At 35.2% G+C, this 21,270-nt stretch overlaps 1 protein-coding gene across 1 annotated transcript in view; it reads right to left on the reverse strand.

Annotated features, from left to right (window-relative positions):
* Positions 1-21,270, reverse strand: part of ZNF804B (zinc finger protein 804B) — a 454,444-nt gene that overhangs the window by 78,144 nt on the left and 355,030 nt on the right. The window contains exon 2 of the mRNA XM_033088608.1: positions 18,827-18,970. Within this exon, the coding sequence (XP_032944499.1) occupies positions 18,827-18,970 (144 nt within the window). The remainder of the gene's footprint in view (positions 1-18,826; positions 18,971-21,270) is intronic.

Genomic DNA, 21,270 nt, shown 5'->3' on the forward strand with positions numbered 1-21,270 from the left:
CACTATTCAAGATACTACTGAGTGAATACTAGAACATGGAGCTGAGGCTGAATCACCCCTCCCCGGCACCCAGAGACCAAGACAGACTGCAATAGAAGGGTAAGAGGAAAGATTGTATGCTGATCACATTGCCCTCCCCAAGGCCAGTGCAATACTGGGCTGAGAGGTCTCCCCTGACCCTCTGAATACTGCAGTGGGAAAAGAAAACCATGCAGGGAGAATCCAACATCTCCAGCATTGTTGGTCCCTTTGTGGGAACCCCTATTATAATTTTACCCCATGAGGATTTCAGGGGAATCCTTGAGGTCCAACCACTGGGAATCTGACTGTGACAATGAAGTGGGAAGGATATTGCAATAACGAGCACAGGAAACTTGGCAGACCAAGTTCATACTTGCAGTTCCCAAGTAGTAATCCCAACCAATTTCTTTGCTCATCTGTAGAACCACGTCAATGGCATATTATGACCAGGGAACTAGGTGGGTTGCAAACTTGCCTGATTTAGACCCTCAAAATGAGGAGTTTTGCTAGCATTAGAGCCTGACTGGCTAATGATCAGGAAAGGAGCTGAGTCACAGCTCTACCATTGTAGAGAGTCTCTCCTGGCTACATCTAACCAGAGAAGTTGGTGAGAGTTCCAAGCCGTACAGACCAGCAGCACTCAAGCAGAGAGGAGGATGGACAGAATGGATTGTCCCCACAGAAAAGGCAGTAATAGGTGTGGAGGGTTCCTGTCCTACACACAGGCAGAGAAATTAATTCACAGCCAAGGCTGAGGATAGCTCCTAGTCCCTCCCAATTCAGAGATCCTGTTTAGGAAATTGAGAGTTGCCTGGAGCAACCACTTCCCTTTCTTCCCAGGCAACGTAGCTGAGACAAAGCCACACCAGCTGTGCTCCCAGCTCCATCTGACTAAAAGGGCTTAGAAGAATACCTGGAAGCTGTGCAGTCCAGCAGTTCCTCAGCCAAAGGAAGAGCAGGCAGGGCCAACAGTTTGCAGAGCAAAGCCAATAGATCTATTTGTCCAGGGAACTTAGGGTGAAGATCATTTTAAGACAACAAAGAGCTTTATTGTCTTTATAGCTGCTTCTCCCACTGCACAAAACAGGGAAAATAATTGTAGCCCTGCTCATTGCTGAATACAGCCTCCCACCTCCCACTTGCTGGACCACGTTACCCAACCAGAGTACACAAAATGCTGCTTAGCCCATCCAACAACTCTGCTTATAGTGGCATATGAACAGAGAGAACAGATTGTGGCTTTCCCCATCTGTAGAGCAAAACTGTTGCCCTCACCTGACCAGTGAATTCAATGCACATTCAGGCCTGTTTGGAATCCTCAAACAATGAGTAGAATATATGCCTTTGATCCTTTCCTGTTGCCCTGTCAGGGCAGGGAAGCTAATTCATAATCCCATTTATCACTAAAAATAGTACTCAGTCCCAACCACATCGTAAGCCTGAATAGAGAATCCAGGCAACCACAGAGCCTATCCTACAGCCTCACTTAAGTAGGAATCCAAGCCAACAGTCCTATATAACAGTTCTCAGCCAGTGAAATACCTCATTCATCAACAAGCACAGAGCTTGACAGTTGCCTCACCCCAAAATAAACCATAATAGCAGGCCACACCTACCCAAGGACATTGCCAGCAAACACTCTCAGAAACCCAAACTTAGCAGACTGGTAAAGATCTGTCTCTGCCAGAGCAAACCTGTAAAGTCTAAAAGAGGAACCCGATTACTCATATACACAGATACCAATGTAAGAAATCAAGAATAATTACAAAACAGAGAAATATGACATCACCAAAGGAAACTAATAATGTTCTAATAACTAAACTTAAAGAAACAGAGATCTATGAACAGAGATCTATGTCAGAAAAATAATTCAGAAGAATCCTTTTAAGAAAGTTTAGTGGATTGCAAGAAGACACAGACATACAACTAAATGAAATTAGGAAAACAATGCATAAACAAATGAGAAGTTTGACAAGCAATAGAAACCATAAAAAATAAACACCCTACAGATGAAAGATACAATAACTAAATTGAAGAATTCAATAGAGAGTTGCAAAGGTATACTCAAACATGCATAAAAAAATAATCAGAGACCTGATTATATGGAGAATAAGACTTTAGAAATTATTAAGTCAGAGAGGCAAAAAGAAAATGAGAAAGAGTGAAGAAAGCCTATGAGATTTATGGGACACAATGAAAAGAAACAACATTCATATTATGGAAACTCCAGAAGGAGAAGAGGAAGAGGAAGGGAGAGAAAGTATATTAAGCAATAATGGCTGAAAACTTCCTGAACCCAGGGAGAGAAATGGACATTCAGACCCATGAGGCCCAAAACATCCCACATGGGTTGAACCCAAAGAGTGCTACTCCAAAACTCATTATAATTAAACTGTTAAAAGTCAAAGACAAAGAATTTCAAAAATAGCAAGGAAAATAAAATTACATACAAGGGAATCCCAATGAGACTCTCAGTGGATTTCTCAAAAGAAACATTTCAAGCCAGGAAAGACTGGAATGCCATATGCAAAATATTGAAAGTAGGAAACTGTCAACCAAGAATAGGATACCCAGAGAAGCTGTCCTTCAGAAATGAAGGAGGGACAAAGACATTCCCAAACAACAACAACAAAAAAAGCTGAGGAAGTTCATTACCACTAGATCTGTTTTACAGGAAATACTAAAGGGACTTTTTCAAGTGATAGTAAAAGGATACTAATTAATATCATAAAAACTTTTAAAAGATAGTGTAAAACTCAGTGGTTATTGTAAATATATAGTCAAAGTCAGTCTGTAATTTTGTCATGGTGGTGCATTATTCATTTACAATTATAGTTTAAGGTTAAAGAAGTTAAAAAATAAACATAGTAAAAATAATCATAAGCACAATAATCTGTTATTAGCTGCACAATACACAAATATGAAAATTATAACAGCAATAACCTAAAATGTGAAGAGGAAAAGAAGTAAAAGTGAACATTAGGAATTCTATTGAAATTAACTTGTTACCAGCTTAAAATAGGACATTATAATTTTAAGATATTTTATGTATTGCTCATGGTAACCACAAAGGGAAATCCTGTAGCAAATGTACAAAAGAACATGATAAAGAATTAAAAGTGTACTAATACAAAAGACATCAAAACATGAAAAAGGACAGCAAGATAAGAAACAAGAAACAATAGATCAACAAAAGAACCAGAAAAAAATTTTTAAAATGCCAAAGTAAGTCCTGACTTGTTAATAATTACTTTAAATATAAACAGATTAAACTCTCTAATCAAAAGACATAGACTGGCTGAGTGGATTAAAAAAAAAAAAATGAAACCTAACCATATGCTGACTATAAAAGACTCACTTTAGCCTTAAAGACACAAATAAACTGAGAGTAAAGCGATGGAAGAAGTCATTTCAAGCAAATGATAACGACAGGAAAGCAGTGGGAGCTCTACTTAATTCAGACAAAATAGACTTTAAACTAAAAATGGTTAAAGAGACAAAGAAGGCCATTACAAAATAATAAAATATCAATCCATCAAGAAGACATAACAATTGTAAATAGTTAAGGACCCAACATCAAAGCATCTAAATATATAAAACAAAAACTAACAGAGTTAAAAGGAGAAATAAATACTAATACAATAATAGCTAGGGACTTAATACTTTATGTCAAGGAGCTTTAATCACCATGATCAAGAGGGATTTATCCCTGGGATGCAAGGATGTTTCAGCATACACAAATCAATCAATGCAATACTTCATTTTAATAGAATTAAATAAAAAAAAAACATATGTTTATATCCACAGACAGAAAAAGGATTGACAAAATTAAACATCCATTTATGTTAAAAATTGTTAACATGTTAAGCACAGAAAGAACATATCTCAACATAACAAAGGCCATATTTTGCAAGCCCACAGCTAACATCATACTCAACAGTGAAATGTTGAAAGATTATCCTCTAAGATCAGGAATAAAACAGCATGCTCACTCTCACCATTCCTATTCAACATAGTACTAGAAGACCTAGCTACTGCAATCAGTCAAGAAAAAGAACAAGGGCAGAGGTATCACACTTCCCGACTTCATATTATACTATAAAGTGACAATAATCAAAACAACATGGTATTAGCAGAAAAACAGACACTCCGACCAAAAGAACAGAATTGAGAACCCAGAAATAAACCCACATATATATGGCAAGTAATTTTCAACAAAGGAGCCAAAAGTATACAAGGGAGAAAAGAAAGCTTCTTTAATAAATGCTGCTTGGAAAATTGGAAAGCCATGTGCAAAAGAATGAAACTAGACTGCTGTTACCATATACCAAAATTAACTCAAAATGGATCAAAGACCTAATATAAGACCTGAAATAGTAAATTGCGTAGAAGAAATCATAGGCACTAAACTTATGGACCTTAGTCTTAGAGATGGATTTTATGAATTTGATTTCAAAGGCAAGGGAAGTAAAAGCAAAAATAAGTGAATAGGACCTATATCAAACTAAAGAACTTCTGCACAGCAAAACCATCAACAAAACAAAGAATCAACCAATTCAATGAGAGAAGATACTTATAAACAACACCTCTGATAAGGGGCTAATATCCAAAATATATAAAGAACTCTACAACTCAATAACAAAAAAGCAAACAATCCAATTAAAAAATGAGCAGAGGACCTGAACACACACTTCTCCCAAGAAAGTACACAAACAGCCAACAGATATAGGAAAAGAAGCTCAACTTCACTAGCTATTAGGGAAATGCAAATCAAAACCACAATGAGATACCACCTCATACCTGTTAGAATCGCTATTACCAACAAGACAAGTAATAACCAGTTGGAGAGCTTGTGAAGAAAAAGCAACCCTCATCCACTGCTGGTGAGAATGTAAATTGGTACTGCTACCATGGAAAACAGTATGGAGGTTCCTAAAAAAATTAAGAATAGAATTACCATAGGATGCAACAACCCCTCTTCTGGATATCTACCCCAAAAAAATCTGAAAACATTTATCCATAAAAATATACGTACTCCTATGTTCATTGGAGCATTATACCATGTGGGCAAGACATGGGAACTGAAGTGTCCTTCAATAGATGATTGGATAAAGAAGATGTGGTATGTATGTATAATGGAATATCACTCAGCCATAAGAAAAACTTATATACTGCCATTTACGACAACATGAATGGATGTTGCAATTATCATGCTAAGCGAAGTAAGTCAGACAGAAAAAGTTAAAAACCACATGATTTCACTCATATGTGGGATGTAAAACTGAAAGCAACAAATCAACAAGACAAACAACAAAAACTCATAGACACAGAGAACAGTTTGTGGTTACCAGAGTGTAAGGGGGGAGAGGGTGGTAGAAGAGGAGAAATGGGGTCAAATATATAGTGACCGAAGAAAATCTGACTCTGGGTGGTGAACACACAGTCATATATATATATACACACACACACACATATATATATACAGACACACACACATATACATATATATATATATAAAATGTATTACAGAATTGTACACTTGAAACCTATGTAATTTTATTAACCAATATCACCCCAATAACTTTAATTAAAAATAAATAAATAAATAAATGTATCAGAGTTGGAAACGAAGAAGGAAAATAGTATCTGTTTGAAGATAACATGATTTTTATACAGAAACTCCTAAAGGGTCAACCAAAAAACTGTTATATCTAATCAATAAATTCAGTAAAGTTACAGGATGCAAAATTAACATACAAAATTCTGTAGTGTTTCTATATACTAACAACAAATTTTCTGGAAAAGAAATAAATATATCAATACCATTTACAATAGCATGAGAATACAATACTTAGAAATGTATTTAACCGAGAAGCTGAAAGCTCTCTACTCAAAAACTACTACATTAATAAAAGCAGTCAAAGAAGATACAAATAAATGGGAAGCTATCCCTTGTTTATGGATTGGAAAATTTAATATTGTTAAAATGTCAATACTACAAAAAGCCATGTATAGATTCAATGCAATCCCTGTCAAGATTTCCAATGGCGTTTTTTTAGAGAAGTGGAAAACAATCCTAAAATTTATATGGATCCACAAAAGACCCCAAATAGCCAAAGGAATCCTGAGAAAGAAGAACATAAGCCATCACACTTACAGATTTCAGGCTGTATTATAAAACTATAATAATCAAAGGAGTATGGTAGCAGCATAAAAACATACACATAGACCAGTGGTACAGAATTAAGATACCAAAACTAAAACCATACAATCAACTAATATTTGAAAAAGGTGTCAAAAATAATAAATGAAGAAAAGACAGTCTCTTCAATAAATAGGAAAATTGGACATTCACATATAAAAGAATGAAATTGGACACTAATTTTACACCACTCACAAAAATTAACTCAAAATGGATTAAAGACTTACATGTAAGATCTGAAACCATGATACTCTTAGGAGAAAATGGCAATAAAGCTCCTTGACTTCAGTTTGGCAATGATTATTTTGATATATCATAAAGCACAAGCAACAAAATGAAAAATAAACAAGTGGAACTACATCAAACTCAAAAGCTTCTTTACAGCAAAAGAAAGTATCAACAAAGTGAAAAGACAACCGATGGAATGGGAAAAAATATTGCATACCATATATCTGATAAGAGGGCAATATCCAAAATATATAAAGAACTTATACAACTCAATAGCATAAATAAATAAATAAGTAAATAAATAAATAACCCTGTATGAAAAATGGGCAAAGACCCAAATAAACATTTTTGTCCAAGAAGATACATGAAAGGCCAACAGGTACATGAAAAGATGTTCCAGCATCACTCGTCATCAGGGAAATGCAAATTAAAACCACAATTAGATATCACATGCCTGTTAGAATGGCCATCATCAAAAAGACAAGATATAATAAATGCTGGCATAGAAGAAAAACCAAAAAATCCTTGTGCACTCTTGCTGGGATTGTAAATTGGTACAGCCACTATGAAAAACAGTATGTAGGATTGTCAAAAAATTAAAAATAGAACTACCTTATGATCTGGCAATCCATTTCTGGGAATATAGCCAAAGGAAATAAAAACACTAACTTGAAAAGATATTTGCATCTCCATATTCATAGCAGTATTATTCACAATAACGAAGACATGGAAATAACCTAAATGTCTATTGACATATGAATGGGTGAAGAAGCTGTGTGATATAGATAGATAGATAGATAGATAGATAGATAGATAGATAGATAGATAGATAGATAGATATACATAGATATACATAGATATAGATATTTATAGAGATATATTTTTATAGATATAGATATAGAGACAGAGACATTGATAGAGATATAGAGATAGAGAGATAGAGAGATAGAGATAGAGATTGATATAGATATCGATAATGAAATGTGAGTCAGCCATAAAAAATGAAGAAAGCCTGCTATCAGTGACAACATGGATAGACCTTGGAGTCATTAAGCTAAGTGAAAAAAGTCAGACAGAGAAAGACAAATACCATATGATCTCCTGAGTGTGTGTGTGTGTGTGTGTGTGTGTGTGTGTGTGAAATCTAAAACAAAACAAAACATAAAAGGAAAACAAAAAGGCAAATTCATAGAGAAAGAGATCAGACTGGTGGTTGGTTACTAGAGGCAGGGGGAAGGGGAAGTAGAGGAAGGTGGTCAAAAGGTACAAACTTCCAGCTATAAGATAAATAAGTACTATGGATGTAATTAATGTACAACATAATGACTATAGTAAACACTGCTGTACGATATGTAAAAAATAGACTAGATATTAAAAGTAGTCAAAAAAGAAAAGAAAAGTTTTTAAGAGAGTAAATCTTAACAGTTTTCATTACTATGGTAAATTTTCTTCATTTTTCTTTTCTTCTTTCTTTTTTATTGTATCTATATAAGATGATGAATGTTAGATAAACTTACTTTGGTAATCATTTGACAATATGTATAAATCAAATCATCATGCTGTATGCCTTAAACTTGTACAGTGATGTAAGTCAATTATTTCTGAAAAAAAACTGGAAAAAAGTGATTAATCAATGATGGGTGAATATATTGAAATAAGACTGAGTGGTATGGCCAATTCTAAAAACTCACATATTCAGCTACTCATTAATTCTTAAAAAAATATTTATTGAGCCATTACTACGTGCCAGACACTACTCTAAGTTCTAGGGATAAAGGGATACATGGCTAATAGAACACACAGTGTCCTGCTCTTCTCTTTGTGGAGCTAATGGAAGCAGAGGGGGTAGAGGAAAAAATATGCATAAAGTAAACAAAAAACTTTACAGCGCATTAATGGTGTTCTGGGATAGCAAATCTCTGGGGGAAAAAATAACATTAGAAGCCTTGTTTGTAGTGTTTTTGGATCTCCCACCATGGCTTATTTCAAGCTAACAATGGTTCAAGAATCAGTTCACAGAATTCTTGAATATTGAACAGTTAACTCTGAAGGGCCAGTCCAGGTTGACTCCAAACACTACTGATAGTGCCAGTAGGCTATCAGGATTTGGAGAACTGACAACTGACTACCTGAGTTAGAGTGCAAAGGAATGATCCTGCAGAAGAAGTGACGTGTCGTTGAGCTAAGACACAAATTAAGAGAAGAACCAGGAAGATAAAGGTCAGATGAAGAACATTACAGAGATACTGCAAATGCCCTAAAGGCAGGAAAGCATTGAACACATCCGAGACAAAAAGAGCCAGAATGTAGATTTTTAATTTATTTTCTTTCAGTTGGGAGACAACCATGAGATCAAAAAACCTCTTAGCCAACTTGAAAACAGTTTTACACATACACACACACATGAAGAATCTGGATTTATAGAATGCAAAACATAGCAGGAGATAACTATTATTTATTTTATCAACTTTTATGGTTCTGAGTGTTCATTATAGATACTCCAGCCTATATTTCTTCAATCTTGCTGACCCTACAGATCAACTAGAATTTGAAGTTTTGTTGCCACATTAAGAAGACTACTAACTGAAACATAGTATGCTGAAATATATTACTGGGCCAATTTAGGCAGTATTTGGAGAAAATATAAATCACATTGTAGGAACAAAGCAAGAGGTAACGATTTAATTCATTTAGTAATTTGGAAGTATTTTCCTTTTGGAGACAAGATGATAAACATATTTCTCCATTCTATTATTTTATCCTGATAGAGATGTGGAGAATCCAAAACAATAGACATTTTTTTCTCATCTTATACTTTATTTTTTTTATTTGTTAAATTTATTGGGGTGACATTGGTTAGTAAAATTATATAGGTTTCAATTGTACTTTTCTTTAGAATGAATCAGTTGGGTTTCAAGTACAGGCTTGACAAGTGAGCAGCTCCTCCTAAGTGAAAATAAATCCTATTGGGAAGCAAACAAAGATTAGGAGGATTAGCTCATAAGTGGAGGATCTGAAAGTGGATTTGGTTTTTATTATTGAAGATATTTGCATGGGTTAATTGTATAGAGATCCAGCTCATTTGTATTTTTTCTAAATTGAGATGAGCCAGAATGTCTCTGGGGCAGAAGAGACTTCTGCTGCTTATAAGAATATTCATTTTTCATTCCAGTATTATATATTTGCTGCTAACAGTCTTGAGAAAGAGATTACGACTTGTAGTAGTCTGACAAAGAATTACTTGTTACTGACATGTTAACTACATTAATAATTACAGTAACTGTCTTTAAGTTACTGTAATTTGTTTACACATTCAAATTACTTCAGCAGTGATGTTTAACATTCATATGGAATTATAAGTTTAAGGCAACAGCCAAAACATTTCTAAAAACATTAGTTATACATAGAATTGGGTTGTCAAATCTAAAATTCATTTTTCCCGTTGTTGAGGGATATAAAAATACCAGCTTTGTTACTGATGTTAACTTTCTCTACAAATAATACCTAAGAAAAATATCTTAATTTTTGATCAAATGATAGAAAAATAATGTGTCTAATGTAATTACTCTAAAGCTATGAATCTCAGACTATTTTACTTTATTCTTTAACATTATGTATTCAATTACTATTCTAGCAATACAATAAATCTATGAATAACCTAATCTTTGCAATAAAATAAACACGATATTGCTATTTAGATACAAGACAATACAAAAGTTTTAGAAATCAGTTATTAAACTGAAGGATCCTAAGTATAAATTAGAGAAGGAAAAGCAGAGAGGAGAATTCGGAATACCTTATTTCTAGTTCTAAGCGGTTATATTAATGGGTACTAGAATTAATGCCATGTGATTTTTGGATTCACTTCTAAGTGCACCCAAAAGACCATATTGTTGGAAGTTTAACAGAAGAGGCCAGATATTTTGTCAGTATCCACATGGAAAATAAAATTAAGGAAACTGCTCATATTATTCCAGCCAAAAATACTCTCAGCCAAACCCTCATCACCATCATTATTATAGTCATCATTACAATCAAGAAGAGCCCTTACTGAAGCAAGAACCAAATAGGCGTATTTAGCTTTGGAATTAAAAAAGAACAACAACAACAAAAAAAAACCTTTTGCATGCTCTACTTTAGTGCAATCTCTTTTTCTGTACACAATATTCAATTTCATTTAAAGGGAAAATTGTACACTCAGCTCCATTTAAAATTCAGGTAATTTTCAAAATATTTGGGGCCAAACAATCTTTAGACAGAAGTATTTCAATACTACCCAAGAAAGCCATATTACAAGGTCTACAGCAAACAATTACTTCAATGTTTTCCAAAGTGGGAAGAATGCATAAAATTCTGCACAACATTAAGAGGTTTTGATCAAATGGAATTTGGAAAATGCTATTAAATCAGTTTACCATGAGATCTAAGATTTTTTAATATCCAGATATAAGTTGTCAATCTACGACTTAAATATGCAGAAGTATATGTTGAACTGCAGCCACAAGATGGGAGGGCACCCCAGGCAGAGGCAAGATTATGAGCCAAGATGAGCAGGTGGGAAGTCATAAAGCATTTTTGGGAAACTGTCGGGAAATTCTGGGGTTGCAAGAGAGAAATCTGGCTATGGAAGCAAGAGCCAGACTATAGTCATTTTGAATGACAAACTAAGTAGTTCAGACTACTTAAAAAGTCAGTCATTACCTATTGAAGATTCCAAGTAGAGAATGATAGGATAAATGTGGTCATTTGGAATATTACTCTGGCTATAAATGGGTAGGTTCGTTCTGAGCAGGAAAAATACTGGAGGCAGGGAGTCCAGTTAGACGGTCTTAGTAAATATTCAAGAATGACATTAAATATGAACGATGGAAGGAGATGCAAAATGAAGAATGAAAGCTACATTTATTGCAAAAGAATGAGATTCAGTCTCAAAGTTTTTTAAAGAGTTCCCCAGGAGAGTAGTGGTGACTTTAGTGGCCATAGGGAATCTTTTTCAGTTTCTCTCCATACGGGCCAGGCTTTATAACTGTGCCTTGATATAGATTTTCTACTACATAGGGCCTACCATTCTTGATGACTATTCATGCTTTAAAAATTCCAGCTCACATGCCATATCTTCTTTCTTAAATCAATTTTGTATGCTGTCTTAGTATTCTAGGTATACAATTTCTATAACACTTAAATCGATCTATTTTAAAGATTTATTAAGGAGTCTGTCTCCTGTTAGATTATAGGCTCCCTAAAGCTAGGGACCAAATTTGTCTATGTTCAAGAACTAGAACAGTAGCACACAGTGGAAATTCAATCATTGTTTGATGAAGGGGCATGCCTAATAATGTTGGAATACTGGTAAACCTAATGAAAACCAGAAATGAATGCAAAAATAGAAGGACTGAGGAAAGGTTGTTTTATCAAAATGTTGGAAAGCCAATGGAAACAAGAGTTAAGAAAGTGATGAAAAGGGAAATTGATTAGGCAGAACTCCAGAATACGAGGGAGACTGTGGCATTCAGATCAGGCATGGAGAATACATCCCCCTTAGTCCAATACTTTCTATAGTTTTCAAAAGATGCCTCATGTTCTTCCATTTCCTCACCTTAGCTTCTTGCGTTTCCATTGTTACCATTTAAACTTATGCATATTTAAAGCACAGATCAAATGTCACTATCCTATAAGACTTTCCTGGTCACATATTTCTCTAAATTCCTGGAATTTTTTCCCCCCTTAAGAGATAGCCTGAAGACCACCTACATAAAATCCCCTGCAGATGATGCTTATGGGAAGTTTCTTTTTATAGATACACCTAATAAATGATGAAAGAATAAAATAATTAGAATCATCATTCTAATGAAATAATGGATTTAAGTGAATGACCATTTATGGCTACAAAAAACATTAGTGGAAAAACATTGGTGGGGTACTCAATGGTGTATGGATTAAGTCGATAGTACCCAAACCTACTTCCCAAACTTAATCACAAAAAAAGAGACGATTAGATATTGTATGCTTTCTCATGGAAAGACAAAATATGCCCTCTCATATATATTTGCCAAGAAAAAATATAAACCTGCATTTAACCAGACCTCTATCTATAACAATCAGTTTAAAGGAAATACAGAAGATAGAGAAAATGTGAAAAGACAGTACTGGGTTGCATTCAGCAAAATGCTGAATGTGCAAAATAATCCTTTTTTTAAAAAAACAAATAAATTGCAAAGGGTAAAATTTAAAGGTGGAATGAAAAACCGATAGTTTAAATATGCAGTTGACCATTGAACAATGCAGGGTTAAAGGCACCAACCTCCCATACATTTGAAAATCCACATATAACTTCTGAATCCCCCAAAACTTCACTACTGATAGCCTCCTGTTGACTTTGTCAATAACATAAATAGTCAATTAACACATACAAATACTTTTTATGTCACATGTATTGTATACTGTATTCTTACACTAAAGTAAGCTAGAAAAAAGAAAATGTTATTAAGAAAATAGTAAGCGAAAGTGCATTTATAGTACTGTATGCATTTATTGATACCATAAGTTTACATCATGTGTTTACAAGATGAACCATCTGTCAGTACCCACATCAATATGGTCTTATATGATACAAAACATTAGATACAAAACATTAGCTGTTATATGCATTAATAGTAGACATCAAAAATAAAAAGATAATGTGAAAAATAAATTTATATTTATTCACAGGTATAATGATTAATACATTGATAATGAAGAAGCAGCAATATGATTGCTGTATGGTAGGCTAGTGTATTTCATACTATTGCTTCATGGTAGCCCAGCCTATACACTAATGAATGAATCATTATAAAAGTTTTATCATGTATAGTATTATAGTCATATTCTTAATAGAGTATTGTAATTTTTGTTACATTAAAAAAAACTTACCTGTGATGATAAGCTGATAGAGTCTCTCCAATTATGAAAGAGAGAAAGAGAAAGAAAGAAAGAGAGAGAGAGAGAGAGAGAGAGAGAGAGAGAGAGAGAGAGAGAGGCATACATACAGTAATGTAATTCTTTGAAAGCAAATGTATAAAACAGTATGAAAACTTACACACTATTAATTTGATATTAAATACCACTCACCTTATGCCTATGGTAGGATAAGCTATCCACTTCAACACAAGTCTCGTGCATGGTGTTCTACATGGTGACTACTTAGGTGATGTATCAAATGATGATAATGATGATACAAAAACATTGCATATGGTTCTTGTTGTACAGTTATTAGATTTTCATACCAAGACACATGTATACACAACAGGTAAGCTTATTAACTGTATGGCATGATGGTTATTTACTATTCATTAAGTGGAAGTGGATCATCATAAAGGTCTCCATCTCCCTTGTCTTCACCTTGATAGGCTGAGGAGGAGAGGGACAGGAGAAGCTGGTCCTGCTATCTCAGGGGTGACGGAGGCGGAAGAGGGGGAAGAGATGGAAAGAGAGGCAGGAGAGGCAGGCACACTGGTGTAACTTTATGGAAATACATCATAATTTCTGTCTGACTTTTTCGCTTTTTCATTTCTCCAAAAATATTTCTATATGGTACCAATCCTTCTCCTGCTGCTTGCTTTAGTTTTAGTGCCTGTATCAGAGAAGGCTCTAAATCACAAAAATAAGTCAAAAGTGGTCTTGAACAATTGGAACCCGTCTGCCAGATTGTCTGATGTCAATTTGTTTTTTGGTACTGCTTCTTCTATGTCTTCCTTCTCAACATCTGGCATTGGTACAGAAGCACTCATCTCCATCAAGTTGTCTTCTGTTAATTGCTCTGGTGTGGTATTTATGAGATCTTGAATTTCTCCAAGATCCATATCTTCAAACTTTTCACCCCACACCATTTTTGCCATATCCATAATATCATTTATTATTTCCTTGATTGGCTGTGTTGTAAATCCTCTGAAGTCATGCAGAACATTTGGACACAGTTTTCTCCAGCAGGAATTTATTATTTTGAGCTTGATACATTCATGGCTTTTTCTATGACAATAATGGTAGTGTCAGTGGTGTAATCCTTCCAGATTCCTATGATGTTCTCTCTACTGGGTTCTTTTTCATAGTATCAACAATATTTTCCATAGAGTACCATATGTAATGAGCCTTAAAGGTCATTATGACACCCTGATCTGGAGGCTGAATTAGAAACAATGTGTTTGTGGGTGAATGGACCACTTTGATGATTCGGTGTTGAACTCATGGGTTTCTGAATGGCTAGGGGCATTGTGCATATCAAATAACTTTAAGGTCAAATTCTTGAACTGGCACTTCTTCCAAGAAGATATACAAATGGCCAATAGATGTATGAAAAGATACTCAATTTCACTAGCTATTAGAGAAATGCAAATCAAAACCACAATGAGATACAACCACACATCTTTTAGAATTGCTATTATCAACAAGACAAGTAATAAGAAGTTTTGGAGAGCTTGTGGAGAAAAAGGAACCTTCAAACACTGCTAGTGGGAATGTAAATTGGTACAGCCACTATAGAAAACAGTATGGGGGCTCCTCAAAAAATTAAGAATAGATTTACCATGTGACCTCCACTGGGCACCTACCCAAAAAATCTGAAAATAAATATCCATAAAGATATATGTATTCCTATATTCATTGCAGCATTATTCATTGTGGCCAAGACATGGAAACAACTGACATGCCCTTCGATAGATGATTGGATAAAGATGTGGTACATATATACCATGGAATATTACTCTGGCATAAGAAAAGGTGAAATACTGCCATTTGTGACAACATGGATGGATCTTAGATGATCATGCTAAGTGAAATAAGTCAGACAGAAAAAGTTGAGAACCATATGATTTCTCTTATGTATGGGATGTAAAACTGAAAGCAAAAATAGACAAACAAACAAAGAAAAACTCATAGACACAGACATTATAGTGGTTACCAGACATAAAGGAGATTGGGAGAGAGGTAGAAAACGGTAAAAGGGGTCAAATATATAATGAAAAAAGGAGGTTTGACTTTGGGTGATGAACCCACAATGCCTATACAGATGGTATTATAGCATTGCACACTTAAAACCTATATCAGTTTATTAACCAATGTCACCCCAATAAATTTAATAAAATTTGAAAAATAATTAAAAGGCAGTCACTTATTGGCAAGGTACTTCCTAACTTCAAGGACAAAGCACGGATGGAACCAATACAGAAAAATGATTCCCATTGTCCCGGCCTTCTTGTTGTACAACTAAACGAGTGGCAGCTGGTGTTTATCTTTTCTCTTCAAGGCTCAGGGGTTAGCAGCTTTATAGATAAGGGCAGTCCTGCTTATAAACCTGACTACATTCACACAAAACAATAGAGTTAGCCTATTGCTTCCTGAATTAATTCCTGGTGCTCATTTCTCTTCCTTATTAATAAATGCCCGTTATGGCATTTTTTTTCCAGAATAGGGAACTTTTGTTTGCATTAAAAACCTGTTCAGGCAGATATCCTTTTTCCTCAGTGATTTTCTTAATGGCGTCTGGGAACTCACTGCTGCCTCTTGGTCGGCAAAAGCTACTTCTCCTGTTATCTTGACATTTCTTTTAAGCCAAACCTCTTTCTAAAATTATCAGACTGTCCTTTGTGCTGGCATTAAATTCTCCAGCTTTAGATCCTTCACCTTCCTTTTGCTTTAAGTTCTCATATAATGACTTCACTTTTTCTTGAATCATATTTGAGTCTATAGGTACGCCTTTCTTATAGCAATCCTGCACCCACATAAAAGCTGCATTTTCAATATGAGATAAAAAAGTATTTTGCAAAAAGTGCAAGGATTTTGTGCCTGCTGGCATAGCTGCTGTGATGGCTTCACAAATTTTCTTTTCTTTTTTTTACAGTGGTCCGTATGCTGGATTCATTCATTGTATAATGATGGGCAACCAGAGCTGCTGGTCTCAGCATATGGTGCACATCAAGCAATTCAAATTTTTCATGTAATATCACGACTTTTCTCTGCTTCTTGGGAATACTTTCAGCATCACTACGGGCACTTCATATAGGCCCCAAGGTGTTATTCAAGGTTTACAGTATTGCACTAAACACGATGAAAAATATATGAGAATTGCAAGAGATCACTTTTTACTACGATGCACAATTTACTGGAGAGACAAACCTTACGCAGAGATGATTAGCCTCACATGATGTTTTAAGCAGATACTGCAAATAATTATGTTCACCACAATAGCAAAAGGAGGTGGCTACAAAATTATTACAGTAGTACAGTATGCACTACAATTAACTTTACAGTTATGATTTAATATTGCATCTTTACATTTGTTTACAATTCTCTCAGCTGTGAATGGTACCATGTACGGTCTGTGTTTTGTGTACAAATTTTGATAACTTTCAATTTTTTAATAATACATTTGTGTATGTTTTATAGTAATTGATAAAATAGACTAGTATCTACCCACATTTATTCATTTGTGACACATCTAACTTTTTCTTATTTTTGTCAGTATTTCTAGGGCACATGGTTTGTCTCTGAGTTCTTTTTTCAAATTATTGTAAATCTCCAAAAAATTATCCAATATATTTATAGAAAAAATCTGCATATATGTGGACCTATGTAAGCCAAATGCATCATGTCCAAGGGTCAACTATATATTAAAAGAAACTTAAAGATGTGTCAACCAGAAGTGAGGATATTTTTGGATCCTGATTTCAACTGACCCAAATTCATAAATCACTTATGAGACAACTAAGGAAACAAGACCACTAACTAATATTAAGATATTGCTACTAATTTTTATATATGATACATATTATGTTGTATAAGCATCATTATACATCTTGAAATACTTTCAGATGAATTGATATGATGTCTTCAAAGTAATGCATGGTGGTGGTGGGAGGGGGGTAAGTGGTGGTGGTGTAAGTGAAAAAAAAAAAGATTGTTGTTGGAGTTGGATGACAGCCACATAGATCATTTTTATATATGTTTGAAAAATTCCATTTTATATCATTTTGAAATGAGCTCCATCTCTGAACTATTGAATGGGAATATCTGAAGGAGAGTCTGGGAACCTGCATTATTAGTTCCAAAGTGATTATTATGCACACTAAGATTTGGGAATCATAGTCCTGAAATAATTGATCCCGTTGTTCTTGCTCTGGTCAGTGAAATATAGTCAATTATCTACACATGCCAAATCTTTAAAGATAAAAACTGTATCTTGCATCTCCCAAGGCCATATATTTTTGTGTGTACTCAATAAACATTAGTGTGAGATTAGTCAAAATATTCATTGTTCATTCTGAAGAAATATTTTAGGTCTAGATTATATAAAACACGCACATATTCTGAGATATCTGGTCCATTTAGCATCAGGAGTGTGCACCTTCTCACAGCTGTCAGCAACAATCCTGTTTATTTGGACTTTTTTCCTTATTTAACCCTCCTAATTCCTAAATGGCCAGTATTTACATACCTTGTGCAGCAAGGATAAGTTCTAACTGGATGAGAACAATAGCCTCTTCTTTCACAGAGGGATGAAAATTGAGACTATTAGCAGCTGTGTGTAGAATATCTATACTGATAATTACATATCCTTTTGAGGAAATGAAATGTTTCCAATTGCCATTACCTCTCAACATAGCCTTTCTGAGTTTTTGTTTGTTTCCAATGGTTTATTTATTAAGTAACCATTTCGACTCTCAGAAGACAGTATTCTTGGAAAAATGTAACCTTCTATTCAGAGTCATTTTCCCAAAGACCTAGTATTCCCTACACCAGGGGTGTCCAAACATTTTTCAACGTTTTTCACCAAGGGCCTTATGTGATAAAATACACAAACAGCCAGGCCACTCACTCGAGGTGAAGTACGTATTGCCTCACCTGGTTTATTTAAGTAAACTAAATATATTTTTGGAATTTGCTGTGGGCCAATTAACAATGGATCACGGGCTGCAGTTGGCCCGGGGGCCGCAGTTTGGACAGCCCTGCCCTACACCTACACCTTGGAACTCTTCAAAGAACTCTATAACAGATTCTGTCCTATTACTGGTTAAGATTTCTAGTTCTGCCATTAACTAGCTAGGTGGTTTTGAATTTGGCACTGTTTGTACTGGGTTGTGGTTTTCCCATATACGTAATTCTAAAATAAATGTCAGTCTACTCTTAGATCATCTCCAAGTTCACCTACCATTTTATGCTACTTTTTGGAAAAAAAAGTATTTCACTTAACATTTAAACAGTAAACACAAACATTCAAGGACAAAAATAGATATAAAATGGTTTTACTTCAGCGTCTTAGGTGATAAGAAATAAGGTCAAGTACACACATTCAGTTCTGTAGGTGTAAATCCAGGAATATGAAGTATTTTTCCCGCTTTGGCTTACCTGCTTATGAGCATGATCATAAGAATTAATATGATTGTCAAATTCCTGGTGTTTGTGATACTGCTTGTCACATAATTCACAGTAAAAGTTTGCCTTTACATCCTCCAGGGCCTTTGCTGTGGATGTCTCCTTTTCTGGAAAATCCTTTAAAAAAAAGGCAAAAAATATTGGTTAGATTTCTCTCTAATAGCATAACCAGATCTCATATTATTTGAGTTGTTATTTAATTTTACTGTGACTGAAATAATACAGTGAGGCTCATTATTTTTTGGAAGTTCACGGCACTGGTGGAAGTAATTTTCAGCTCAGACTTATCCCTAAGTTATCAATAAACATATAATGAACTAGCTCAATGGAACGCTCAGAAGAGACCAGCTGCAACCTGGTCGTTACTCATCTCTCTTCTTACCACCCATTTCCAGCTTGCGGTTCTGCCGACTCACCTAACTGGAATACTCATTACCGTTTCTCTGCCTATCCCATGGCCAATCTCAAACACTACAAGGCCTCTCTAGTACAATATTTTATTAAGACCTCGATTACATTGTCTTACATCATTCACCTATGTGTCATGTATTTTAGCCTCACTGAGATCGTCAATATTGGGGCTTGCTATTCTCTGCACATAATGCTTTTCCCACGTTGTCAAATTGGTAAGTTTGTATTCATTACCTAAACCTGGCTCTTTGCTCGCTCCGGGAAGCCTTTTCCAGAAGAAGAAAGCCTCCATTATGTTACTTATTACCCAACATATCTCTGATAATTCCAATCTTGTCTCCTTCATAGACATTTCTTCTATTGATACTACCCCTGACATTTTTGTGTGCCCCAAAGGTTTGTTTTCACTCAACTGAATATCCACTCCACACACTCCGCCTGGGCAGCCGCATTCACAGTATAAATACAGCCCTATTTATCCATCATCTCTAACTCCAGCCTTAGGTTCCTCCAAAAGCATCGTTTCCTGATAGATATCACCAAGGAGATTATCACCTATTTTTCAAGACTATTACGCTTACAATTTTGACAATGCTTTATCTCAAACAGAGCTTTGGCCACACCATTCCTCTGCTTAAAATTCTGTTGAATTCTCTCATTGCCTATAGAATGATAGTAACGAATGCTTATTGTGCATAAATATGCGCCAGGTAGTAGGCTAAGTATGCAAATGATCTCATTTATTCCTCACAAAAACCCTCCAAAAATAAGTTCTATTTAAATGTATATTTTACAGATGCATCACTCAACACTTAGAGCACACACTCGTGGTCCCTAAGTGGAGAGAGGATTCTAATTCAAATAACCTGTGCCTCACACCCATGGCAATAAACACCTGTGCTTTACCATCTCCCGTTAAGGCCAGTCCTCTTAATATACCACACAAGCTCCTTCCTACCTCATCAGTGTCATCTGGTATCAGTTCATGTTCCCGTATTACCCTCTTTACTTCTATTACTAGACATGCCACATAATATTAAATAATCTGTTTTCATATCTATTGCTCCCATAAACGCAGTGAAGGCAGGGACTGTTGTATTCACTGTTGTGTCCACAGTGCCAACATATTGTCTAGCCCAGATAGGTGCCTATTTAATATGCATTACAGAAATTAATGGAAAATGGGGGCTTCCATATTCATGCCTCCTACCATTCTGCAAGTTCTTCTCTATTATCCCAGTGCCTAAGTGAAAGAATAACTGGCATAGTGGACACTAAATAAATATGCATAAAAATGAATGAACAAAATAAAGGACAGGTCTTAGCTTTATTTCTGCAAAGTGACTAACTCTCTCTAAAAAGAAATCAGGCCATAAACCTAAAGCATTGATTGGGGCATCACTGCCCAGACAAGAAAGCAAGCACAAAGAATTTAGGCAGATTCTAACAGGGTTCAGTGAAGCAGTGGGTCAACTAATTAATTTAGACACAGGAAAATAACGATTTAAGCCCAAATATAAGAGGCTAACACACATGGCAGAGGGCAGAAAGCACATGAGTACCATTAACAAACAACAAAACTAGATCAGCCATCTGGATTTCTTATCTAAGAGGGTTGAAGTAGGAATTTGGCTACATTCTAGGCTGGTGGGGCACACAAAAGCTATTAGAGAGGGCCAATGGACTCCAATTTCAGGACAAAAACCCAGTTACTCAAAGAACTGCGGTAATGGTCTGCTAGCATAGTCACTGTTGAGAATTGAGGCAGGGTTATGGTATTGAAGTAGAGCTAAATCTCTTGGTTTAGTAGGCTTATAATTGGGAGGAACCATTATCTCTCAGCTAGTCATTCTCACCTTGCCCTTTCTTGGTATAATTTCAGGGACTGGTTTGGAACTCAGGACTGCTTTGTTTTATCCATAATTCTTACGTTATTATGACACTGAGAAAACAACCTTAGATAACTGACTTTGTACCTTGGATATTGAGCAACTCTGCCTCAGTGC

This window comes from Rhinolophus ferrumequinum, chromosome 20 (genome assembly GCF_004115265.2).
Source record: "Rhinolophus ferrumequinum isolate MPI-CBG mRhiFer1 chromosome 20, mRhiFer1_v1.p, whole genome shotgun sequence".
NCBI lineage: Eukaryota > Metazoa > Chordata > Mammalia > Chiroptera > Rhinolophidae > Rhinolophus > Rhinolophus ferrumequinum.